Source organism: Coffea arabica, chromosome 8c, assembly GCF_036785885.1.
Source record: "Coffea arabica cultivar ET-39 chromosome 8c, Coffea Arabica ET-39 HiFi, whole genome shotgun sequence".
In the NCBI taxonomy this organism is placed as follows: domain Eukaryota; kingdom Viridiplantae; phylum Streptophyta; class Magnoliopsida; order Gentianales; family Rubiaceae; genus Coffea; species Coffea arabica.
Window position 1 is genome coordinate 4,202,716 of NC_092325.1, and position 27,139 is coordinate 4,229,854.

Below are 27,139 nucleotides of genomic sequence, written 5' to 3' on the forward strand. Positions count from 1 at the left end.
ATAGAGGATAACGAAGAGGATGCATGTGCAGGAGGAGGAGGAGGAAGCATGGCGACGTGATTGCTTGAGTTCGATGTTTCCATTTCTTTAAGATAGGGAAAATAACTTCAGTTTCTTTTTTGCGGAAGTTATTTTACGCCATTGAGCATAAAATCTTTTCCAAAAGAAAATATTTTCCTATGTTATAATTGAACCAAACACTTGAAAATTAGGAAAACATTTTCCAGGAAATGTTTTCAGTCCTAACAAACAGATCCTTAGTCTTATCAGCCCAATCTAATGTTAATGTATATGCATATATGCAATTTAGGGCCTGTTTGGAACCTGAGTTTTTTGGGAGTTTGTCTAAAACTTTACTGTAGTGCACTGTAGAAGTTTTTGAAAAAATTTTGTAAAAGTTTTTGTAAGGTAAAAAACTTTTTTGTAGAAGTTTTTGAAATGTTACTGTAGACGTTTTTTGGATTATTTTTAGAGATATTTTTAAAACATATTTTTGAGTATTTTATAATTTATAATTTTTATATTTTTACATTTTTAAACATTTATGCATTTATAATACATTTATAAATATTTAGAAATAAATATATTTATATATTTATATAAAAATATATAAATGTATTATATTATATATAATACGTAATATACATATATTTATAAATGTATAAATGTATAATTAATATAAATGTATAAATTATAAATGAATATTATATAAATATATAAATTCTAATTTATAAATTTATATGATGATTATGTATAAATGTATTAATATAATTAATATAAATGTATAAATGTATTAATATTATGTATAAATGTATAATTAATATTGTTTATAATTTATAATTTTTATTGTTCAAATATTTATATGCATTTATATTACATTTATAAATAAATATATTTATATAAAAATATATAAATGTATTATATTATATATAATACATAATATACATATATTTGTAAATGTATAAATGTACAATTAATATTGTTTATAATTTATAATTTTTATTGTTTAAATATTTATATATATTTATGCATTTATAATACATTTATAAATAAATATATTTATATAGTTATATAAATGTATTATATTATATATAATACATAATATAAATATATTTACAAATGTTATAATTGTATATTATTATAAATGAATATTATATAAATATATAAATTAATATATTATAAATATATAAATATATAAATATATAATATTATGTATAAATGTATTAATATAATTAATATAAATGTATAAATGTATTAGTATTATGTATAAATGTATAATTAATATTGTGTGTTAATATTATGTATAAATGTATTATGTTATACATAATACATAATATAATTGTATATAAATATACATAAATGTGTAATATATATAATATGTCTTATATATATTAAATATATAATATTTATATAAATGTATAATTACATATTTATATTAATATTAATTTATATGGTATATATTATTTATATAAATATATAAAAATATATTTTAAATAAAATAAAATATTTATAATATGTTTAAATAAATATATAAATATATAAATATATAATATATATAATAAATTTTTGAGGGTGAGGGACTCAAAAATTCAAAAAAATTTTTTGAGGTTACCGGCGGCGGCGGGAGAGGTGGTGGAGGCAGTGTCTGGTGTGGTGGGTTGGGTGAGGGAGGAAGAAAAGTTTTTGAGAAATTTTTTGTGTATAGATTTTTGAAGTGTGTAGGTAAAAAACTTTGAAAAGTTTTTTGGGGTTCCTGTAGTAAAAGTTGTTAAAAAACTAGTAGGTAAAAAACTTGGTAAAAAACTAGGGTGCCAAACAGGCCCTTAGTCTTATAGAAAGTCCCGCATTCCTCTGCTCCAACTGCCTACCGGTTGCCTTGCCTAAGCCCATGTGGACCCATAAGCCTTTGACAATGGTCCCAGGCAGAGTTGCGGCGATTGTAGTGGTTCTGCCATGGTGGATTGGTGGGAAGAAATTCCCGCTTTGCACACTAGAACCACTAATTCACAATCCAACGAGTAAAGACGACTACATAGTTCATACCTAACAAGGATTGGAAAAAAAGCGAAGGAATGACTTTATTACAAAGAACGACGACTTCAGCCTCAAATAACGTGACGGGTATAATACGAGATATTATATACACGTATATTATATGGAATTTTTTTGAAAAAATATGAGTAAAAGTTTGACATGAAAAGATGTGTTCGAAAGAATTACGCATATAAATTAATACATGAATAGTATGAACATATTTCAATGTTATGGAACTAAAAAAGGTAAATTTTCCGAAGACTATACTACATTTATACCAATTTTAAACTAATTTTTATGTATGAGACGTTAAATTTGTTAAAATTTTATTACTTTATCACTTAAATATGTATAAATCTATAGTTGCTATGATATATGTCGCTATTATTTTATATATAATTCAAAAAATATGTCATTATCTTGCTCAAATCTTAAAATTTTTTGAAAGAATTGAAGTATAATTCATGAAGTATAATACGTTAAAAGTTTATTACGTGTTATATATGGTTAATTGAAAAGTATAAGTATTCTTTGAATATTTCTTAAATATATGAAATATGAAAAATTTTTGGAATGAAACGTACGAACATGTGTTAAATGGATATAATACAAGTATTTACTGACTATGCATTGGATACAGAAAGTCTAGATTATACTCCCTTCAAGGCCAAAAGAAAGTCTACATATTCGGTCTCTTCCTTTTTTTCCAAATTTTGATTGATTTTAACTTTCATGTTAAAATCAACTGGGGCTAGCAAGCAAGGAACAACAGAAGAAAGAGCAGTTCGGGACCGGGATATAATAAAGGAACAAAGACCGGGTAAGTCAAGTCCTCCAGATTCCAGGCATTCAGCTGCCACTTTCCATCCATGGAGCCCAGTAACGCAAAAGAAAGTTTGATTTGTTGAATTCTACATGTCTATCTATATTCTAGCCACTCGATATTCTACGGACAACTTAAATTCAAGCCCCACAAGTCACGGAAAGGAAAGGCCGACTTTCCTGAACATGATATTTCCAAGCAGCTAGTTAACCCTTCCCTTTGCAGAAGAGAAAACAGCATACTTTTTCTTGTGATTGTTTTGGTAGGAAAACCGACTCCTGTGAAATTTATCCAAGGAATATGGCTGAGAGTGTTGTTGGTCTTTTAATTAATCAGCTCTCCACCTTACTTTCCCAAGAGAGCACGCTTTTGGGAGGACTTCGACCGGATGTTCAGTTCATCAAAGATGAACTCGGCAGCATGAAAGCTTTCCTCCGACAAGCTGAAGCAAAGGAGGACGATGACTCTCAACTCCAAGAATGGGTAAAGCAGGTTCGAGAAGTTGCTTATGATACAGAGGACGTTCTCGATGATTTTGCCTTCCGCTTTGCTCGTGGTGATGCAGATGGATTCTTTGGCCGTGTTGGCAAGATCTACAACTCGATTAAAAATCTGAAAGCCCGCCATCGGATTTCTTTGGAGATAAAAGATATCAAGGCCAGAGTTGTAGAGGTTTCTGCAAGGCATCAGAGGTACCAGTCTCTGTATGGTACTCAAGAAATAGGCTCCAGCTCTTCGCACGTGGCAAGCGCAGATTGTGATATTCGTGACCAAGCACTCCTAATTGAAGAAGCTAAGCTTGTTGGCATCGATCAGCCCAAAAAAGAGCTCATCTCCAAAATCCTTGATGACCATTCCCACTTGAAAGTAGTTTCAGTGGTGGGAATGGGGGGACTCGGTAAAACCACCCTGGCAAAAAAGGTCTACGATGATGCTGCAGTGAAGAAACAATTTCAGAGCCATGCTTGGATAACTGTTTCTCAAAATTTTCAATTCAAAGTCATCGTCAAGAACTTGATTCAACAATTGTACGAGGAAATCAGACAGCCGGTGCCTCCACAAGTGGATTCCATGGATGGTATTAGGCTCAGCGAATTTGTCAAGGACTTCCTCAAAGAAAGAAGGTACATCCTTGTCCTTGATGATCTGTGGACTATAGATGCCTGGGAAGCTATCAAATACGTGTTGCCTGACTGCAACATCGCTAGTCGTGTTGTATTGACAACACGAATTACCGATGTAGCTTCTGCATCCTGTTTAACATTCCATAACTTTATCCATAAGATGAGTCCTCTCTCTTATGAAGATTCTTGGACTCTTTTATGCAATAGAACATTTCAAAGTAATGGTTGCCCTTCAAATCTAGAAGAAGTTTGTAGAAAAATACTAAAAAAATGTGAGGGCCTACCACTTGGAATTGTAACAATGGGTGGTGTTTTGGCTTTGAAGGACAAGGACAAGATAGATGAATGGGAGATGATTTTTCGTGGCTTTGGCAGTGAGGTAGATGGTAGCGGTAAGCTTGATAGAATTAGAAAGATACTCTTACTTAGCTATAGTGATTTGCCTCACCATCTTAAAAACTGCCTATTATATCTAAGTATCTATCCTGAAGATCATCCAATTGGTGTCGACGATATACTTGGTAAATGGATAGCACTAGGATTTATAGAAGAAGAAGAAGGAATGACAGCCACTGATATAGCTATGAGATATCTAAAAGAACTCGTCAACAGAAGCTTAATCCAAGTTAAAGAAACATGGGATGATGGCAAATTGGTGAATTGTGGTCTTCATGATTTTCTACGTGAAATCATTGTTTTAAAATCTAAAGAGCAGTGCTTCACAACTATAGCCACTGGATATTCCACAAGATGGCCTGACAAAGTTCGACACCTGGCAATCCATAACTTCACTGGTAATCCTCCACAAGGCTTCAGCAGCTTAAAGTGTCTCCGGTCCGTAGAAACATTCGGGAATGAAGATTCTCTCACAACTTCATTTTTGTCCAAGTTTTTATGTGGTGGTCCCAAGTTCCTAAAGGTTTTAAATTTGACGGGAGCTGAATTGGACAACATCCCGAAGGAAGTTTTCAAACTATTTCATCTCCAGTATCTGGATCTAAGTGGCACTAGAGTTAAAATCATTCCAAAATCTATTGGGCAGCTTCAAAACTTAGAATTTTTAATTCTGGCCGAAACCACTATAATGGAGTTGCCCGTGGAAATTTTGAAGCTAAGAAAACTCCGTTCCCTCAACCTATACGGAATAGGTGATTATTCAAATAACTTTGCACTTTGGGGCTTTAAATCTCCGGATGGAATTGGAAAGCTTACTTCCTTGGAGAGGCTGCATAATATAGAAGCAGACAGTGGTAAAATAGTAAGGGAGATTGGGAAGCTCATTCAGTTGCGAGAATTATCCATCACAAAGCTGAGAAGAGAAGATGGAAAAGAGTTGCTCTACTCCCTGTCAAGGCTGACCAACCTTCGAGAGTTACACATCTGCTCCATTAAAGAAGAGGAGACTCTTGATCTCCAACATTCCGTCTCTCCAAGACTTGGATTTCTTACAAGGTTGTGGTTGAATGGGCATTTAGAGAGAGTACCAGAATGGGTGATATCACTTCAATACTTGGGCACTTTAGTCTTGCTGAATAGTGAGTTGAGTGAAGATGAGAATGCAATAGGCTGCCTTGGACATTTGCCCAACCTGGTACATCTTTTTCTCCTTCGTGCTTATGAAGGGGAGACATTGTGTTTTAAGGCTGGAAGATTCCAGAAACTCCAGAGATTAGACCTTGTGCAATTTCAAAGACTAAAATGGGTAAGAGTGGAAGAGGCATCGATGCCCAGTCTCCAAGAGTTTGCTATTGTTGGAAGCAAACTTATGACGGGCCTGCCTTTGGGCCTCCAAAACTTGACCGGGCTTAAATTTCTTCAATTGTTTGACATGTGTGATGAGCTAATCCACAAAGTGCAAAATTTGGATAAACAAAGTGAAGATTATCAAACAATTTCTCATATCCCTCAAGTTTGCACTGGACACTGGATAAATGGTGATTGGAAAACGGAGATCCTCTCGGAGAAGATAGGTAAAGGATAATCTCTTGCCGTCACAACATTTGAGTTATGGTGTTTGTTGTCAATTAGGATTCTGGGGATGCTATGACCAGTGGATAACTTATTAAAGGTGGGAGTGAAGTATCTTGTTAAATATGAAGTGATGTAAGATATGGCTCGTAGTAATTGGTTTGGTTTGATGTTCATATACTTTGGCTAATGCAATGACATATGGTGGAGTATTTGATTTCCAGTTCTCATTGGCACGCAATTGTTCACGTGTAATCTCTTTGAATTTGTACGAATAGTGGAGTATCTTTCTGATCCATCTATCAAGTTGATGGCCCAGTTCTAGTCTTCTGGCTTGTGGTGATTATAGGTCACAGTATACATTTGCTTAAAACGTGGAGTACTTTGGATCAGATTTTAATTGGTTGGTATTTAGGCATTGGATCTCATCTCAATTGGTTGGTATTTAGGCATGAACTCTCATCTCGCAAGTCAATTCAATGTGGGGAGTGAGTAGCGTTTCATTTATGAGGAGGCGGCGATCCTCCTCCAGCCATTAATAACTAGTCCGATTTTAGTTTCAAATTTCTGTAAGGCAGCAAATAACTAGTCCGATTAATAACTATTGAACCCGAATTTATACTTGATGGACTAAACGGAAAAATAAAATATTTTTAGGAAATGTGAGGAAATATATTTATAATTTTCCCTAATAATAGATTATTAAGGATGTTAAAGTCCAGGAAGAGCGTGCAGAATGCTGAGATTTTCAAATTGCTTCAATGATCAACACTGGGTCTCTAGTCGCTTGTTAAGTCCAAATTCTATGATAATAATTGATGTTACTGTATCATCCAATATATCTCTAAGTCACTTTCATCAGATATCCTGAAAGAAAAGATCTTCGGCTTTACGATCCCCTACCTAATTTAGAAGCAATTGCTTTAACATGCGCAGATATCTTTCCATAATATCACTCCTTTTTTCCCCCTTGATATTGTAATTCCTCTAAGTATCTAACCAAGAAAGATACTCCAATATAAAACAAATACATATCTTGACAAAAAGTTTTAGTATCATATTATATTTTGATATAAAACATGTATATATATTGTTATATTATATATTTTCACTAGTTGACTTGGCCAATCCTAGTGGGAGGTTAGGCATTGAGCTCACATTCAGCCTTGAATTCATCAGTTGCAGGCTTTCGTAGGGCAGAATAAAAAAAGTTAAAGTAGCATTCCAGCAAATGCAGCGTAGATGCCAACCCAAATTCCGAATTATGTAAATGGAAAATTTGACTTAAAGGATTACGTGAATTAGTAGTTGAAAAAGTTAAAGAAATTTTTGTAATGTCTATAAAAGAAGTCAACAAGAAACTCCTATTTTCAATCCAAGTTGATTAGTTGCTTCTTGGAACTTTACTTCTAGTAACCTAAAAAGAGTTATCTACCTTGATTTTTCTAGTTCTTTCGTACTCATAAAATTGATAGATCAATAAGGACACCAGTTTGTACAAAGCTGTTGAGGGAGCAAGAAGATGGACAAATTTGCAATTGCATGTTTGGATTGCATTTTCTTGGATTTTTTTGTAAAAAAATTACTGTAACGATTTGATGTATGTGACAAAAAAGATAATAAGAAAATGTGATCACGAAAAATGACGCAATTTTCCGGTGAAAAATGGCTGTCCAAACACCAGGAATCTGTTGCCTGTGGGAGGAGTATTGCCGGTTCCAAGCAAGGGAAGGGAATGCAGGAGTTCAAAACTCTTCAAAGCAAAGTTTGACTACTCAATTAGTGATTGAGCAACCCTTTTGTTCTTCAAAAGAAAACTTCTTGTTCTCTATAAATGAGTTTTATTGACTATCAAATACTACTAATTATGGTAAGATGAATTTTATTGTAGCATTTTAATTGTATTTGGAATTTTAGTGTCAGGTTTTGATATATTGATAGCTATTCTAAATCAGCATTCTAAAATCCACAATTTATATTTTAAAATTATCTATTACCTAAGTGGAATCGAATTGGAAAATATTCATGTCATCCATCCAAATGTGATTTATGTGATTCTCAAGAACCCAATTTGAAAAGGCTACAAAAAGCTAAATCTAAAATGATGGGATAACTCGTGTACAAATTAAGAAACAAATAAATATCAAAAGAAATTAAAGCACAAAAATATACAACCTCAACAAATCGAAACCAAAATTGGCAAAATAGAAGGCTTATTTCACTAAATATTATTGTTTTTAGTTAAAATTAAGGGGCTATTTGTTAACCTCCATGTATTTAGCGGAGGTAATGTAAGTGAGGGTCCTTCAAGCCCTCTCGCGTATTTACATTTGTAATTTTGGTAATATGAAGAATACTCCAGTTTTGTTTCTTTTAAGGAAATAGTGTTATGAAATAATTAAAAGTGTGGATGTCTCTTTGTATTTTTTAGAGAATTAATTCATGATTTATGACTACATTATGTATAGAAGTTACAATCCATAATTTTATTCATGTAGTGGAGAAACCGTTTCATAAGTTTTTTCATATTCTTGTAATAGTGGGTGTTTAATAGGATTGATGTACCTTTAATCTTGCAGTACCTATATATAGAGGTACATTGACATCCTTTGGGATAACTTTTGATAGTGGTTGGAATATAAGAATATTCTTCTCCCTTTCTCTATTTCTTTCTCTAATATCTCTATTCATATTATAGTAATTTATTAGTTTTACAACACGTTATCAACACGAAGTCTCTACTTTTGAGCAAAAGGTGAAAACGGAGGCTCTACCTTAAACAAAGGTGAAGCACAAGATTTTGTCGAAATTCTGCCCATATTTCTTCAAGAAAATTCTGAGAAGAAATGGATGTCAAATATTTAGAATTAAATAATGGTGATGATGTTATTTATCTCATTGATAGTGCTACTATGCACACCATATTAAAAAATAAAAAATATTTTTTTTGTTTGAAAATGGAAGAGACAAACGTTAATACCATTAGTGATAGTGCAAAATTAATTGAAAGCTCCGAAAGAGCCACTATATTTCTCCCTGAAGGGATTAAAATTATCATAAATAATGCACTATTCTCTCCCAAGTCTCGAAAAAACTTATTGAGTTTTAAAGATATCCGCGAAAATAGATATCATATTGAGACAATGACTGAAATAAATGGTGAATTTTTATTAATCACAAGTATCATTTTTGGCAAAAAATGCGTAGTAGAAAGATTATTTTCTTTTTCTTCTATCTTATATTATGCACAAATTAGTGCAATTGAAATTCATTATCTAGTAGACCAGAAGTCTACTCATTCCAATGATTTTATGGTTTGGCATGATCGTGTCTCGGACATCCCGGATCTATAATGATGAGATGAATAATTGAGAATTCACATGGTCACTCATTGAAAAATCAAAAAGTATTAAAAGCCGATGAATTCTCTTGTATTGCTTGTTCTCAAGGAAAATTAATTATTAGACCATCACAAGCCAAGTTGGAACTGAATCCCTTACATTTCTAGAACGAATTCATGATGATATATGTGGGTCTGTAGATCCACCATGTGGACTATTTCGATATTTTATGGTGCTAATTGATGTATCAACTAGATGAATTCTCTTGTATTGCTTGTTCTCAAGGAAAATTAATTATTAGACCATCACAAGCCAAGTTGGAACTGAATCCCTTACATTTCTAGAACGAATTCATGATGATATATGTGGGTCTGTAGATCCACCATGTGGACTATTTCGATATTTTATGGTGCTAATTGATGTATCAACTAGATGGTCACATATATGTTTATTATCTACTCGCAACCTAGCGTTTGCGAGATTGGTTGCTCAAATAATTAAATTGCCAGCATAATTTTCAGATTATCCAATAAAGAAAATTCGTCTAAATAATACTGGTGAATATTCGTCACATGCTTTTGACGATTATTGTATATCCATTGGAATAACTGTTGAACATCTTGTAGCTTATATTCACACACAAAATGGTATAATTGAATCACTTATTAAATGGCTACAATTAATTGCTAGACCATTGTTGATGAGGTTTAAACTTCCTTCATCTGCTTGGGGACATGCCATTTTACATGCAACAATACTTGTGAGAATTAGACTGACAAGTTATCATACTTATTCTCTCATACAATTAACTTTTAGTTATGAACCTAATATTTATTATTTACGAATATTTGGTTGTGCGGTGTATGTCCCAATTGCACTACCCCAACGTAGTAAATTGGGCCCCAAAGAAAATTGGGGATATATGTCGGATATGAATTACCTTCAATTATTAAGTATATGGAACCATTAACAGGTGATTTATTTATTGCGAGATTTGCATATTGCCATTTTGATGAATCACATTTTCTGACATTAGGAGGAGATAAAAATCAACCTAAAAAGAAAATTACTTGAAAAAAATCATTGAATTTTCTTGATTCTCGTACTAAAGAATGTAAACTAGAAGTTCAAAAGATTATACATTTGCAAAAAATTACAAATCAATTACCAGATGTATTTAATGACTCCAGAAGAGTTACTAAATCACATACTCCTGCTAACAGGGGTCGAGCCTGTGTAATAATAATTACTAAAAAGTCCTAATTAACACCACAATTAATTATAGAACAAATCCAAGTACTGGAGCAGGGACTCTAGGTGTGCAATGGATTACTTGATTTACCCTATTCCCGAAGAGTTTGCTTGATCCGATATACCAGAATTGTCTATAAAAATATTAAATTTGCGTACAATGGCAAGTAGGGTCGATTTTACAGGGAACGGATAGAAAGTTGTTTCTTTCCAATAGAATAAAATTGGGGGATATTTAATGGAGTGAAAATGAAAATAAAATAAACAAAATTCAAAAGCTAACTCACCAAGTATAATTTACTAAAAATAGCAATAAATGAAATTCTATCCAAAAGATCAACTTCTCAGACACGGTCCAATTAAATGATCATCGATGCAAAGATATTTCATTCATTCATTACTAGGTTGGTTATAGCTATCAACAAACTCTGACAATCAGTTCTTCCTTACTTTTTTGACAGTCAAGGTACGACCATTAACTACTTCTCTAATCAGAAAATAACCCTAGATACGACTATATGAATTTAATTATCTGCTTGTATTAAAGTTAGAAGAAACCAACCCTAACCAATAAACACGTTAAGAGGGTTTATTTAAACTAGATCTTACATTTCCCTAACACAAAGCCAATTTTGATGGTTGCCACTAATTGTCAACTAAACGAACAATTACGGATTCAATTCAGTTAGCGTGGCAGTAGACTATTAGATTAAATTAAATATCCGGTCGTTGATACTCAATTAATAAAATACCCATAAACAATTAATCTAGGAAACACATGAATAGTAAGTAATTGGAAGAAATAATGAAAATTCGATTAGATCTCACAGATGTTATGGATCGCGTCCTCGTGTCGACCTTTAGGTAGAGGAAAAACCTAGCCGTTCCTCATCGTATCAATCTCGCATGATTTGATTGATTCCATCCACACAAATATCAAAGAATTGGGAACTACGAAGTAACGAAGAAAGCAAAAGGAAAAGTCTTGATTGTCTCTAATTTTTTTTTCTTTTTGTTCGTACTGAAGCAAAGTAAAAAAAAAAGATAGTCTAATGGAATTCGTACCAAAAGCAAAAGCAGCGAGTAAATTCATCTTACAGGAAAAACAAAACTAAAGCCAATCTAATTGGTTTGACGTGAATCTGGATTTTCCTTTTTATATCTTCCAAGTAGCCGCCGCCAGCAAAAGCAAAGAAATGTCACGGAGCAAGACTTTGTCCAGGGGTTTTAATCCCATGTATCTCCACGGTTCATGTGGACCTGATTTCCTAATTGGCCCTACTGCTACTAATCCTGCGGGTCCGACTTTTGGGTATCCTTCTACAGTTTCTGGCATGGGCACGCTTTAAGATGAAAAGTTTTCTGAAAATTCACCTCAAGATACCACTTTTAATACCAACCGCCTGTAATTTACACAAATATCAAATATGAGCAAAATCTCAATATTTAGCACCGTAAGTAACCAAAATTATGGCAAAATAACATCGCAAATTGTGCCGAACAATTGCTCTATCACCTGCTGAAAATGCTCCAATTAAAATCGATGTCCCTGAATAACAAATTACAAGTGTTAATGAGTCTAAAACACGTCTGAAGCGTGGGAGATCTCTTGGTTCCAAAGATAAAAATTTTCAAAAGAAAATAGGAGTAGGTGAATCAACAATTAGTGGCAAAATTCAATCTCCTGAAGAGGTCGCTCCTAAAGAGCCAATTCTTGAAGAGAATGAAATTATAAAAAATTCAATAAATATTGTCATTTCAAGAAAAAGTTGGAACTGAAAAGAAATAATTATTGATAGTATATTTGCATATAATGTACCACTTAATATTATGGCAGAGGATGAGAATCATGAATCTAGATCGGTTGATGAATGTCGAGGTAGAAATGATTGGTCAAAATGGAAAGATGCGATCCAATCTAAATTGGACTCACTGATTAAAAGAAAAGTTTTTGGATCTGTAGTCCAAACACCTGAAGGTGTCAATCCAGTACGATATAAATGGGTATTTGTGAGAAAAATAAATGAGAAAAATAAAATTATGAGGTATAAAGCAAGCATTGTAACCCAAGGATTTTCACAAAGGTTTGAATTTGATTATGATGAAACGTATTCACCTGTAGTGGATGCTATCATATTTAAATATCTTGTGAATTTTGCAGTACATGAAAAATCAGATATGCATCTAATGGACGTCGTTACTGCATATTTATATGGGAATCTTGAAAATGATATTTATATGAGAATCCCTGAAGGATTCAACATGCCTGAAGCATGCAAATCAAATTCGAAATATTTATTCTATTAAATTACAAAGATCTCTGTATGGACTCAAACAATCTGGACGTATGTGGTATAACCGTCTCAATGAATGTCTTACCAAAGAAAGTTATACCAACGATCCAATATGTCCATGTATTTTTATCAAGAAAAATGGATCAAATTTTGTGATAATTGCTATATATGTTGATGAACTAAATTTGATTAGAAGTCCTGAAAAGATTCAAAATGGTGTTGAATATTTGAAGAAAGAATTTGAGATCAAAGATTTTGGAAAGACAAAATTCAGTCTTGGTTTGCAAATTGAGCATTTGAAAAGTGGAATTTTTGTCCATCAAACTGCTTATATCTGGAAGATATTAAAACGATTTTATATGGATAAAACACATACATTAAGTACTCTAATGATCGTCAGATCATTAGATCCTAATAAGGATCCTTTTAGACCACGAGAGGAAAATGAACAGATACTTGGTCCTGAAGTACCATATCTCAGTGTAATTGGTGCACTAATGTATCTCGCTAATTGTACAAGACCTGATATATCATTTGCAGTAAATTTATTAGCAAGATTTAGTTCCTCACTCACAAGACGACATTGGAATAGTATTAAACATATTTTTCGTTATCTCCAAGGAACAATTGATTTTGATTTATTTTATTCAAATAAATCCAAATCTGAATTAGTTGGTTATGCTGATATTGGGTATTTATCTAACCTGCATAAAGTAAGATCTTAGACTGGCTATCTACTTACATATGGAGGTACAATCATTTCTTGGCGATCTACAAAACAATCATTAGCTGCCACTTCATCGAATCATGCTGAAATAATAGCAATTTATGAATCCAGTCGAGAATGTGTTTGATTAAGATCAATGACCTACTACATTTCGAAGAGTTGTGGGTTATCCTCCGAAAAAGAAAATCCTCCAACTATACAATATGAAGATAATGCAACTTGTATAGCCCAATTGAAAGGAAAATATATTAAAGGAAATAAGACAAAGCATATTTCACCAAAATTCTTTTTTACTCATGATTTGCAAAAGAATGGTGAAATTGATGTGCAACAAATCCGATCAGATAATAATTTGGCGGATTTATTTTACCAAGACATTGTCAACTGTAATATTTGAGAAATTGGTAAAGAGTATTGGAATGCGACGATTAAAAAATCTCAAATGATGTTTGCATCAGGGGGAGAAATTAATACACAAGAATAGTGTACTCTTTTTCCTTCACTACGGTTTTTGTCCCGATGGATTTTTCCCTAATAAGGTTTTAACGAGTCATATTCTTTGTGTAATGGACATCCAAGGGGCAGTGTTATGAAACAACTAAAAGTGTGGATGTCTCTTTGTATTTTTAAGAGAATTAATTCATGATTTATGATTACATTATATATAGAAGTTACAATCCATAATTTTATTCATGTAATGGAGAAATCGTTTCATAAGTTTCTTCATATTCTTGTAATAGTGGGTGTTTAATAGGATTGATGTACATTGAATCTTGTAGTACCTATATATAGAGGTACATTGACATCCTTTGGGATGATTTTTGGTATTGATTGGAATATAAGAATATCATTCTCCCTTTCTCTACTTCTTTCTCTAATATCTCTATTAATAGTAGTTTATTAGTTTTACAACAAATAGAACATTTTTACTTCAAAAATCATGGGATTTGGTACTGAAATTTTTTTTTATTAGTGCATATGTTTCTACAATTATCATTTCTCTACTCACAATTATGTCTATATACATTGTTTCCCATTTAAAAATAAAAAATTTTAAAAAAAAAAGAAACAGAAGAAGAAAAATGGTGTTTATGAAATCAACTTCAGAGGAAATTAAAGCGTTGGAAATAGCCAGCAACCGATCATAACAGTACCTAATCAAAACTTTCTCCACAATTTCCAGCGCCACCACCTTCATCTTCCCGCCCTTCTTCTCTTATTCGCCAGCTCCTCCCCCTCCACCGTCCGCCTCCAACGCCACCACAAATCCACCTCTTTATCATATCCCTTCCCGTTTTTTAATCTGCCACCGCTATTGGCTTCCCAGAGCAAGACAGGTATCCTATCCTAAGCTAAACTTTCAAGGAAACAAGGGCAGGGCAGTTATAATTAGCTGTCTTGAAATCACCCCTTTAACTTATTTATTTGTATTTTTCATTTGGTCAGGTCAAGAATTAAAGTTGTGACCTTTTCTAGTATACTAATCGATGGATAACGAAAGAACTGACAATTACCACTTGCCTATATTGAATTGTGTAAAGGGTTTTGCTTTTTCTCGCAAGATATCTGTAATTATGTGCATGCAATTGAAAATTTGGAGGTGGGAATTATTTGGTTATTCATCTATGCCTGATATGTTAAACCCATGTGGAAACACTCTTCTATTTTTTTTTTTTTTTTTTTAATGAAATGGATGTTATCAAACATTTTATAATTCGTGGTTATTCTGTTTGTAATTTTGGGAGTATACTGTAATTGCTTTTCCATTTCCCTTCTTATCTTCTTTTGATTATTTTCAAATTCGAATTTTTGAATCACTTAATTGCATACTCCCCTATTCCCAGAATGGGGGAAACTGAACATTGACACTAATATTACAGTTTATCTAGGAATGCTACTATGTTTGAGTTGTTTAGTTCAGGATTCCAGTGGGCTTTAGTCGCTAATGGTATTTTCTTTATTTTTTTTGGTAGCTATTTAGGGTAGGAATAATGGTATTTTCTTTATCTTTGCTGTGGCTATTTTGTAAATTGAGTCAAATGTTAGTGTTAGGTACACTTCATGTTTTTCTGCATATGTGTGAATTTAAGTAGTTTTCTCTAGGGACAAAATGCAGAATATTTGTCATTCTCATACGGCACAATTACAAGAAATTTACACTGGGGATTTGAGGCACTTGAATTTTCTTTTGGTGTATGCTAGTTAGCAAGTCTTTTTCATGGGATGATAGACCACTTATTTGATAGTGAGAATGATTAATCTTCTGTAGTTTTGGCTGTATTATACTGTACTAATTTTTGAATAAATCTATGATATGACTCAGATGATTTTGACATGGAAAAGTTTAAAAATACTTCTAAAACTACTTGTTTGAGCATGTGATTTTAAGTTGATTAACTGAATTGTGGTTTTGATAAGTTTTACATGTTAATATATGACCCCTTCTATTCTACTTGTTCATTTTTTTGAAGATTAAATGTTTGAGTGTTTGACTACAATTACATTGTGACTAGGTTTTAATTATTTGTTTTAGAGATGCTCCAAACTTAGTGTTTTAACCTGTTGATTACTGCTAGTTCTAATATTGATTTTAGTTTCTAATATTGCAGGGTCACGTCAATCCTTGTTGAGTGGTAAGAATGGTGTCCAACTTAATTAATGCCAATCCAGTTGTATATGAGAAAAAGGATCATCGAACCCGAAGTGCGGTAAATGACGTGGATGAATATGTTGGTGAACCTATTGACCAACAAGAAATTTTTGATATCCTTTTAGCTTGGTTACTTTGTTTGAAACAGTGTGTACGCAGATTAAATTTTGCATCTTATATCTTTGCTTATTATGATGTAAGATTGCAGCCTGTTTGAAGTATAATAATGCTTTTTGAACTGAATGATCTCTTGAGCTAACCAGTGATTGTATTCTTTGCATGTCTACACTAATGAGCATTCGAGATGGATAGGCAAAATGTGGTTATATTACCTTTCGACGTGGTTTTATAAGAGTCTGTATATTGTAACTTTCAAATTTAATACATGAATGGAAAGCTGCTGCAGATTATCAATGCTTTGGTTCATTTGGAATTTTAACACGTTCTATTATGCATAGTGTAAATTAGTCTATCAATGTTTTGATTGATGCAAGAAATCTTGGCACACAGGTATACTCTTATTAATGAAAGGAAAGGTAACAAGCAGATAATGATACATTTTCCTGTTGAAGGGAAAATCACCATTTTGGGAAACATAATTTGAGAAATGCATTGAGAGGCTTCTGTTCATCATTATTGTCCCGTGACTTGAGCACTTCCAGGTGCTACTCCTGAATTTTCTCAAGCGGCATGTCTAAAGTTTGCATGAGTATGCATTATAACAGCATTGGGCTTTTAATTCCCTCACTTGCAAATTGTATTTGTTATTTTTCAGAAAAGCATGCACAGATGGACGTGCATAGACACTGAACTGTATCTTAGTTTTTTCACAAGGTTAATCTTTGTCATTCACTAATGGACTATTGATAATATATTATTCATACATGGGCTGCACCTATAGTGCAAAAACCTTGCAGCTTCTTAACAGTCTAACATCATCTTAGAGACATAAAGGATCCAGAGCATCCTTACTCCTTGGAAGAGCTGAAAGTCATTGCAGAAGATGCAATTGAGGTGGATGATAATCAGAGCTATGTAAGGTATGAAACTTGGTTGTGTATGCTTGCAAATTAATGGACAGGCCTTATTTTTTGTGTTATTAGATTGTAATAAAGTTTTTCGATTCAGGGTCACATTCACTCCAACAGTTGAACATTGCTCTTTGGCAGCAGTTATTGGCCTGTGCTTGCGGGTGAAACTCATGCGATGTCTTCCTTCACGCTTCAAGGTATGATGATGAATCTTTTTTGGCTTTGTTCAGAATTTTTTTTTACTTGAATGTGCAACATATGTACTTAAATCTGTTTATTTTTGTTCCCAGGCTAATATTTATCTTTTTGTGCATTAGTGTGCCTCAAGTAGAAAATGATTTTGATCAAGAACCACGTACAATTTGTTATCTTCACTTGATCTGAGCGATAATCTGCTCTGTCTGTAGTGTGACCTGGATTTTTTCACTTGAATGTGCAACATATGTACTTAAATCTGTTTATTTTTATTCCCAGGCTAACATTTATCTTTTTGTGCATTAGTGTGCCTCAAGTAGAAAATGATTTTGATCAAGAATCATGTACAATTTGTTATCTTCACTTGATCTGAGTGATAGTCTGCTCTGTCTGTGCTGTGAACTGGATTTGATAGTAACAAGTGGTGGAATTCAGCTAACTGTTTACCTAATACACGAATTTATTTTAAGAACATTGTTTCAGATTCGGGCAATGGTACTGACAAAGTAGAAGATTGCATGGTAATATATATATTTTTATTTATCTTTCATTCATTGAGGACTGTGCAGTTCTTCCCGACAAACAAGAACCATAGATGCATAATGATCCTCCTTCCATCCCGCTGAATGTGTTATGCTTACTTTTCTTGAACTGTCCCAAAATTATGCCACGTACCTTCTCAAGATTTACACTTTTTCCCGTTTCTACCCTTCACATTCCAATCGGTTTCACATGCTTGGCGGGTCCCATTGACATGCAGATGTCTTTGAACAAAGAGGTGCAAGGTCGTGCATGTGATGTGATGCACACATGTTCAAATGATAGCAATTGTCAATCACACATCAACATGAACCTGATTCTGTGGAAGTTTCATGCCTAACATGGCATCCATGTCAAACTTACTATAAAAAGACAACAGAATTTGACTGTGGTTTAGGGGTGAAACTGGAAAAGAAAGCTCAACCTGTTTCTCTTTACCCTATACAGAAATTTTGGAAGTTCCCAAAAGTGACAAAATTCTTGGAATGGATGGAGTGTCAAATACAACTGCAATGTCAGGACAAAATTCCACATGCATTTATGATATAACATGTTCACTGTTTTGGAATATTAAGTTTCAACTTTTTCTCTTTACATCATTTTGTACTACTTTTCACTGTCGCTTTAATGTATGTCATAACTCATGGTGGTTCTCCTGCATGGTTTGTTTGCATTGGTTTTCATTTTTGCCTAATACAGGTGTATGCTTTCGATTCTTCTTGTGTTGTCCCAATAAGCAATCTGTTCACTCTTCACCTATGCAAAATCTGTGTGCAGGAAGTTTCATGTATCTTCAATAATGTTAGAACTTAAAATTATATGGTTTTACCAAATTAAACAAACATCTTTTGCTCTAAGTTCGAATAATGTTGATGGACAATGTTTGCATTCTACTGTGAATGTAAATGTAATGTAACAGGCGACCTCCATAACGAATAAGTTGAAGAGTCGAACATTTTGGACCTTGTAACCTTGTGCTGCCTTGGTTGGGATTAATGGGTGTCATACATATCTGCCTTGTAGAAAGTGATAACCATTAACTTCTTTATGGGACTGAACCTGGAATATATTTGATTTAGGCTTGGAGTAAGATAACTGTGTATCAGCCGGTTGGTTCATGGCCTTGTAAGCTATTATATTGCACGGGGCAAACACCATTTTTGCATATAGACCTTTGCTATTGTAGTAACTATTTTGCAATCTCAGTCCATGTTCTTAATAAATTTGTCTACAAATTTTGTATGATGACTGGCTTTGAAATATTTATGAGAAATTTGATAGAAATATGGGCACAGATGGTAATTTCTCGGTTCATTTTTAACAATTCCAAATTTTAGTTCTACACAATCATGAATTTAGATGGCAATTATGAAACTTTAAAACCTTTAAAGTGGTTTTTGCTTGCCAGTGTACGGTCTGTAATGTTTTAAGAGTTTCTAGCGGTTAGCTAGCTTTTTAATAGTTGTTGCCCGTGTTCTGTATTTTGGGTGACACATTTTCACTTCTCTAATCCTATTAATGTTTGTTTCCTTTCCAGGTGGACATTAGAGTAGCACCTGGAACACATGCAACTGAAGCTGCAGGTCCTCTCTCTCTCTCTCTCTCTCTCTATCTCTCTCTCACATGCATACACACACAAGCTGTATCTTGTTATTCATGTAAGCAGCTTGATTTCAAAGACAAGTGGCTGTTTACAAACTGGTCTATTATGTGCCTGTTTCAACTCTGAATGACATATTTTGGTGTGTTTCGGGAAACTCATGCCGTATTTTGTTAAGCTCTTGTGCCTCTGTGCTTATTGATTTCTTAATAAGGCTAAGACATGTAGAGTTACCTTTTCCTATCCCTGCCCTCGTCCCTGTCCCTGCATCCACATTTTGTTCCACCCTGCAGAATCCTTCCCCTTTTTTCGGTGTTTTGTGTGGGTGTGCGCGGCAATGAGAAGATGGTGAAAACAGTGTTTGATGGTTGTGGAAGATTTCAGTTAGCCCCGTGAATGTGTTTACCTGCACTACCCGTTGGCCCATCATGGATCTTGCTTCTTGGCAGTCCATTTAACGCCCCTTAGATTCTGTTCGCTACATGCCTTTTTAGTTATTGATGTTGGCTACCGGGTACTTCTAGTTTTTGTTCCTCTTATGTGTAGATGCTGAATTATGTTGTTTATAATGTTCTTATGTTGCAGTGAATAAGCAGTTGAATGATAAAGAAAGAGTAGCAGCAGCTTTGGAAAGTCCAAACCTATTGAATATGGTTGATGAATGCCTTGCTCCGTCTTATGCCTCATGAGCAATGTATGTGAAGTTATAGCTGATCAGTGAGAAAGATCCCAGGCATTCTGCAGCTATCTCTGCTCGCCTTGCATTCAGCGGACTGTTTTTTCTAGGATAATTTTCCTCGTTTTCTATGAGTCTCTCTTTTTAGCTATTAATTTGAAGTGATTTTTCTGCATTTCTCCTTACATTACTCGATTGTTCAGATGTAATATTGGCTCTGTAGGCCGTATCATATGAATAAAGTAGTCACCTAAAGAACACATTTGTAAATTGTAATTACAAGTTTGTCAACACTTTATTTTCGAGGAATCAAATGATGCCTAACAATGGAGTCATGTTGAACAAAAAGAAATGATCCAGAGCCTCTCTGATGGATCTCTCTTTGCCTATATCAGCGCAAAATCTTCCCCGCTCTTCTTATTTTCAATTGTTTTTTTCCCCATACACGTGCAATATAAAGCTTCAAAATTTTGGATAAATAGGAGCCGAATAGTCTCAAGTGAAGTGCAGGATCATCTGAATATCCGCAAGAAAATAGCTGTCTCATTTCTGTTGGATTAATTCTAGCTGTGAATGCATAGTCGAAGATCTCTATACAAATACAAAAACAGACAGAAGCAAGGATGCTAAAGAGAGAATTTCACGCCCTCATCATCCGTAGAAGCTCCTTTAAATATGACAAGCTTCCCTTTGTGTTCTAGCAGTTTCAGAGCTCGCATTAGAACTGATCGGTCGATTCCATAGAGCTCTGAAGTACAGCAATACGAGGTGAGAGTTAATAACGAGAAACTTCAAAAACAGGATAGAGCTTTATAAAGTGTGTGAAAAAAGCAGTCTCAGATGAGTCATTACCAAAAAATATTACTGCATCACCATTACATTCTAGTTGGCTATGCATTCAGGATCAAGAAAACCGTTTCATAATTCTACTGAAGCTCAATAGCCTAACCGTATGAAACATTTAATGAAGTGCTCAAAAGCAAGGATCTCACGGTGATGAACAGTCGAGTAGCATGCAACATTATCACAACATGATAACTAAGGGCTTAAGGAACTAAAAGTGAATTTTCACAAAAGGTTTTAGCATTGCAAAACAATAAACAGCCAATTACCTGTTCCTCGGGATTCAGTCCCTGAACGAATTTCTTCAACTGTCGTAACATTGTCCTCCAACCCGTTCTCTTTCACCTAATTAAAAACACAAAATATCATTAGTCAACCGCTTATTCATTACCAGTGTGAACTGTGCTTTGTAGAATGACTCACAAAGTGCACAATCAAGTCAGCCCACTCTTGAATTCGATGCCAAAGGATTAGACATTTTTTATGACCTTTGTCTGTCCATTCTGCACGTCCTGCAGGATAAGAGGATTAATCAAGCCATGAGGATTGCAAGATGCGAGGCTTCAGATAGTATATTCAAAGAAAAATGCAAATTGAAAAAAATTCACACAAAAACAGACCGTCTGAAACAAGGGCTGAGAGAAAAGCCACTCTAGCTTCATGACTAAGAGATCCTGGACAGACATATATAGAGCGTGAATTGACAGTGACAAAAAATGACACAAGGACACCAGCAAGAAAATGGTAGATCAGAAGCCATTACCACATTTCCCAATTTAAACATGAACAGTGCAGTTAAGTTGGACATGGTATAACATCACTAAAGCAATCAGTATCCATTATATGCTAGTTGAACCAGTACGTTTTAATTTGTCACACAAGTGACAAAAATATAATGTTGTGGCTATGCTAAGGTGGGAAAATGACCATACTATGAAACTTGATATTATCATCCATGAGCAATACCTTAGTATCAGCCATTTGGATATCATGCAGAAACAAGTGCAGTTTCTTTCACATGTAAAACGTTTTGCTCATAAACAATTAGGCCACATTCAAGTAAGATTCAGACCAACTTTGCTGCAAATTGATTCATTCTAAGTTTAGCATGCGGAGATATTCAGCAAGACTAAGAAAACCTAAACAACAATAAAGTCAACTCAATCCTGCGAATGCATATCATTCAAAAAAGAGCTATAATGAGAAGGCCATTTCATAAGAATCTGACATAAAACAAGATTTGCTTTTCTCACAACCCACTTATAAACTTGTGACAAACTATAATTGGATACTCATTCTAATTAGCACAGCTCTACTCTAAAAATCATGATGTCTACCTGTGCATCATCATCAGATCATCCCATTATATGTAAACAAAAGAACATGTCCAGACAACTATTAGATGGAGCATCTGTAGTAATCTAAATTACTAAACCCAATTGGAATAACATTCATGCCACATTTGAACTCTATAGTGAAAGTTATATCAGGTTGGGAAGGAAGATGACTCCATGATGCCAAAACCCAAGCCTAGTTAATTCAAATAGCAGGACCTATTGATTCATATAAGACTGTTTAATTCTGCGATAAAATGCCCACTTCAACTAGAACTCAAATAGGATACAAGTAATCACAGTTTGAAACATGGAGCGGATTTATTTAAAACATCCTAAACAAGGTCAAACTCTTGATGCCTAAATATAGGATTTCCTGGATTAATGAAAAACGTACGAAAACTAAGACACTTAATATAATACAGACAAGTACATTTTTTGCCAGAGTATCTTATTGCTCATTACGGACTCATAGCTTCTCAGATAGGCTCCAGATGAGGATGCCAGTTGTACCCACTACTGATGTAAAATTTTCCACCATCAATTATCATAAAACTAAAAGTGATTATGCCTTAATATCTCAAGGATGCTAGTAGCCGCATGAGCATGTGTTGAAGCCAAAAAAACGTCAAAATAGGACAGTTCTTTTTGCATATACATTTGACAACGGAAAGTAGACCACGTCTTTTGATGGTTTTCTTTTTCAATCAAGACATTAGGATAAGGAAACACGGAATAAAACCAAGCTACACCGGAAACTGAAGATATAAATTGGATATATAAGCTATGAAATATAACAAAGTTTGTCCAATAAAATTTATGTCAATGTAAGACTGACATATGAATATACAGTTGAAATAGGTTCTGCTTATGCTAAGTGCCTCATCTTGAATTCTTTTTACAACAAGAAGAAAAGTATACATGAGTCCCTACATACACGGATAACACAAACAAAAAAGTAGATACTGTACACCAGTATGTAGTTATACACTTGGAGTGTTCAATTATGTCTTGTATACATGAGATGTGCAGTATTTCTTGCTGAGAGGAAGTTTAACATCCAGACAAAACAGCACGAGAACATACTTACTCTCAATTGCACGATTGCTGAATAGAGGAAAGTCTTCCTCCAGTCCGATTATAAAAACTTTTTGAGCTCGGCAGTACTCAATTATTAGCTCTTTCCATAGTTGCACCTGCTTTTCTCGAGTGTCCCTAACTGGTTGTAAACTAAAAAGCGGAAGGAGGAGAGAGAGAGAGAGAGTTAGAGAGGTTTAGTACTTAGTGGAACGTGATATTAACAGTAGACGTCAGCTATGGGATTCAAAAATTTTACAATGATCAAAAGATCAACCTTCACTTTTCATAGCTGGATAGATTAATCTAGACAATGTATCAAATGAAAACGAAACAGAGATTACAGAAGAGTTTGAATTGAACTACTGAAACACATAATTGAAATTTTAAAGGCAACTCAAGATGATGGCAGGAACATCTACTAGCAGTATTATTATCTGACAACTGTAGGATTCAACTTGAATTTTGTAACTATGTAATCAAATATAAACTGTAGTTCTTCCAAGAACAATAGTGCTGGCAAAGTTCTCAGTTATATTTACAAAAGGCATTACACGCCTGTATGCTGAATTAATTGATAGGTGAAGAAAAGGCAGATAATAGGAGAATTCAACAATATAATAGGACGCCTGCAAGGCTATTTAAGGGAAAGTGAAACCATACATGGAGCTACACAAAGAAGAGATTGATACAAAGCATGAATGACAACAATCCATAGTTCTTACAAAAAGCTCTGTATCAATAACATGTATCTTAACTTCGTCTTGCTTACCCAAAGTATCCACAGGAGATGATTTTTAAATATGAAACTAATGAAATTTGAAAACAAAAAAAATGGTATTAAACAAGTGCAAAATATTGCTGCATAAAAAGTGATCCAGAAAGAATTCTATACAACACTTTCACAATAGATCACTGCTTATCAAATTTCACTAAAGTTCATTAAATCCAGCCAAGAACTCGTGATTGTATCAAGTAATTTCACTTTATTTCCGTCTTTATTGTCTCAAGCTTTCTTTCTCAAACAACAATGTGAAACTAAACACCAGATTCAGCAGAGCCCACGAGAAGAGAAGCTAGAAATCAAGGCAACAAAGATGACAATTTCCAAATAAAACCCAAAACTTTCCCATAAATAAGGGGAAAAACCAAAAAGAAAAAGTTAGGCAATTATCAAACCAAAACTCACAAATTGGAAAGCCAAAAGGGATCAAGAAATTACGTAAAATAAGGTGGATAGTTGAAAAAGTGGGGCAGCTTAAATTCCCCCAATTTCTGCATATCCCAGCTGTTCTTCAAATTCCTCTCCGATTCAAAAATATTCTGCAAAAACATATACCATCAATCAATAGCCAAAAGTGACTTTCAAAATGGGTTTTAAGAATTTTTGCTAAAATTTTCCGTTTTGGGCCTAAAGCAATGAAGAGACCTTACCGACCGGTAGAACTACTGGAGTGGAGGGCGACGGGCGTATTTAGAATTTTCAGTTTTTCGAATTTGGTTCTTTCTTCTTTCTTCTTTTTTTCTTTTCCTAACATAAACGAATGGAAATTTCTGTAGTTATAATCTTCTGAAATGCTGCTGGTAATTGGTAAGTTATACTAACATTAACAATTTGGTTTTGACTTCCATATATTTATTTCATTCAGATTTAGTTTTAATATACGAAAAATAATTTCCCATTTGTATATGCTTTGTAGAATCAAAATTGTATACACCCTTGGGTGCCAATTGACCTAGGTTGATCAGAATACGCCTATGAATTACATGGAATTTTCTTCTTTTTTTTTTTTCAAATTCTTCCACAAAACGTTATATTCACATATATTATATCACTATGAAAAATAAATGAACATTTTCCTGCATAAGAAATTGAACTAATATGATATCATATTTGATCGGTGTCTCGAAAACGGCAGGATATTAAACTACCATTCCCTAAGGAGAAAATAGTACTAGTAAATAACAGAGCATGCACTTGAAGTGCATCCTTGTAGATGTTAACTTACAAAGAAATCAAAGGAAATGATATATGTAATGTACCTCACTTTTTAGCTCCATACACTAAAATCATATCTTTTGTTAGGTCAAAAGATTCACCACCTCAATAATTTGGGAAGTGTTAATTTGGTTCCTAGTTCAGAATTGGAAATAGAATCAGAATCTTCAACCCAAGGATGTGTTATGGTGATTTTTCATTGCATGTCTAATTTGGAAGTATAATGAATTTTATTTTAAGTTAATGATATTTGCACTCCACGAAAGGGCAAAAAAAAAAAAAAAAAAAAAGCCTCTAGGTCCTTTACCATTTTTTCCTACTTAAAAGAATGAAGCACAAACCTATAAAATGTTTTAGGAGACAAATTGGCCCCTCTATGCATTTACTGCTAATTAACTTTCTCTATTTTGTCTTTTTTATTTTATCAATTTTCTCTACTATTAATTAGTTTCAAATTGTTGGACTACTAATAATGAAGTAAATTTCCAATGGCTATGATTTTGAGAATGTCATGTGACTATGAATTATTTTATAATCCTTGAATAAAGTACCAATCTTTGTAGTTCGAAATTTTCTATTACTTCATTTTCATGGAGTTTTACAACTTTAAAAGTATTGTAGTTTTTTTTGGTCCTCTTTCTGAAAAATATTTTAGTAGTTGAGAGTATAGACATCTCCATGAAATAAATATAAATTAATTATCGACAATGGCTTGAGGGGTAATTTTGGTATTTAAATTATTAGAGAGTATAATTGTGGGTGTTTGTGTTATTTTAAACCGTAATAAGTAGAGGAGGAGTGTTTGGAGCTTTGCGCCAATACTATTACTCTTATTTTATTATAAAATTAATTAATTTCAAATCCAAATTATATGTAGGAAATGGTAAGAGATAAGAGTAACATTGGATGATTGGTGCAATGATCTACCAAATAATAAAGGGTTAATATCAGAAACCTCCCTTGAGGTTTCTTCTAATCACACCTAGAACCCCTCATGTTTTCGAAATCACACTTAGCACCCCTGGAATGACAACTTTGGTATCATTGTCAGCTCCTCATTATTTTTGTTCCACTTTTACCCTCTTTGTGAACTCTATTTATGTAGAGTTAATTTCGGAAACCTCCCTTGAGGTTTTCCCTAAATTATGTAAAACTATTATGTAATTATGTAATATTTTTTGTACAAGTGTAATTCTAATTGAACTATTTGTAAAACTTATCAACACAAATACGATTATTACATATTGGACTCATATGTACACTAACAACTTATCACACTTCTATTGTATCGATGTACAAGAAATTTACATAAAATTACAAAATGTTCAAAAAATGTTACACGATTTAGGGATGGTTGATCTAACAATTGTTCCTATCCCACTCCCTAATATTAAATAGCTATGGAGTTTCCAGTGATGTTGATTTTTGGCAATGGACATAGTGCCATTGCCAAAATTGTAATTTCTAAGTGAATAATAACATAATCTAAAAGTAGTTTAAAGATGATGGGAATTCATGCGTATATAGCATTAGCAATCCATTTTTACTTGATAATAGGGTATCACAATATTAATAACTTACAAATTCCATTCGACTAAGATGCACAAAAAGCTATTTATACTACCTCATTTT

The 27,139-nt window shown here is 33.5% G+C and overlaps 3 protein-coding genes across 7 annotated transcripts; 2 read left to right on the forward strand and 1 right to left on the reverse strand.

Annotated features, from left to right (window-relative positions):
• Window positions 1–3,157: 3,157 nt before the first annotated feature.
• On the forward strand, window positions 3,158–5,962 carry LOC113706654 (disease resistance protein RPM1-like). Its single transcript, XM_027228585.2, has one exon. It carries the CDS (start codon window positions 3,158–3,160, stop codon window positions 5,960–5,962), a length of 2,805 nt encoding a protein of 934 aa, XP_027084386.2.
• Window positions 5,963–14,621: 8,659 nt separating this feature from the next.
• On the forward strand, window positions 14,622–20,530 carry LOC113707066 (protein AE7-like). Of its 2 annotated transcripts, none has more exons than XM_027229224.2 (6): window positions 14,622–14,899; window positions 16,157–16,325; window positions 17,147–17,252; window positions 17,341–17,440; window positions 19,516–19,561; window positions 20,164–20,530. In XM_027229224.2, the coding sequence occupies exons 2-6, from the start codon at window positions 16,202–16,204 to the stop codon at window positions 20,265–20,267; spliced, it is 480 nt and encodes a 159-aa protein (XP_027085025.2). In that variant the 5' UTR covers window positions 14,622–14,899; window positions 16,157–16,201; the 3' UTR covers window positions 20,268–20,530. The 2 variants fall into 2 exon arrangements, with proteins under 2 accessions (XP_027085025.2, XP_027085024.2); XM_027229223.2 differs by having other exon boundaries at window positions 14,625–14,899; window positions 16,172–16,325.
• Window positions 20,531–20,744: 214 nt separating this feature from the next.
• Window positions 20,745–25,174, reverse strand: LOC113707064 (vacuolar protein sorting-associated protein 25-like). 4 transcript variants are annotated; one of them, XM_072063125.1, is made up of 7 exons: window positions 24,947–25,143; window positions 24,731–24,831; window positions 23,522–23,661; window positions 21,718–21,771; window positions 21,521–21,609; window positions 21,367–21,442; window positions 20,745–21,002 (listed from the first exon to the last, which is right to left on the reverse strand). In XM_072063125.1, the coding sequence occupies exons 2-7, from the start codon at window positions 24,787–24,789 to the stop codon at window positions 20,881–20,883; spliced, it is 540 nt and encodes a 179-aa protein (XP_071919226.1). In that variant the 5' UTR covers window positions 24,790–24,831; window positions 24,947–25,143; the 3' UTR covers window positions 20,745–20,880. The 4 variants fall into 4 exon arrangements, with proteins under 4 accessions (XP_071919226.1, XP_027085021.1, XP_027085020.1 ...); XM_027229220.2 differs by having other exon boundaries at window positions 24,943–25,122; XM_027229219.2 differs by having other exon boundaries at window positions 24,938–25,122.
• Between the last annotated feature and the right edge of the window lie 1,965 nt (window positions 25,175–27,139).

Excerpts from the sequence above, each read along its gene's own strand:
- LOC113706654 (XM_027228585.2), top strand. The coding sequence starts at position 3,158 with ATGGCTGAGAGTGTTGTTGGTCTTTTAATTAATCAGCTCTCCACCTTA.
- LOC113707066 (XM_027229224.2), top strand. The coding sequence starts at position 16,202 with ATGGTGTCCAACTTAATTAATGCCAATCCAGTTGTATATGAGAAAAAG. Across the intron at positions 17,253-17,340 it reads GATAATCAGAGCTATGTAAG|GGTCACATTCACTCCAACAG; the intron begins GTATGAAACTTG and ends TTTTCGATTCAG. Across the intron at positions 19,562-20,163 it reads ACATGCAACTGAAGCTGCAG|TGAATAAGCAGTTGAATGAT; the intron begins GTCCTCTCTCTC and ends CTTATGTTGCAG.
- LOC113707064 (XM_072063125.1), bottom strand. The coding sequence starts at position 24,789 with ATGCAGAAATTGGGGGAATTTAAGCTGCCCCACTTTTTCAACTATCCA. Across the intron at positions 23,662-24,730 it reads AACTATCCACCTTATTTTAC|TTTACAACCAGTTAGGGACA; the intron begins GTAATTTCTTGA and ends TCCGCTTTTTAG. Across the intron at positions 21,003-21,366 it reads GACTGAATCCCGAGGAACAG|AGCTCTATGGAATCGACCGA; the intron begins GTAATTGGCTGT and ends GCTGTACTTCAG.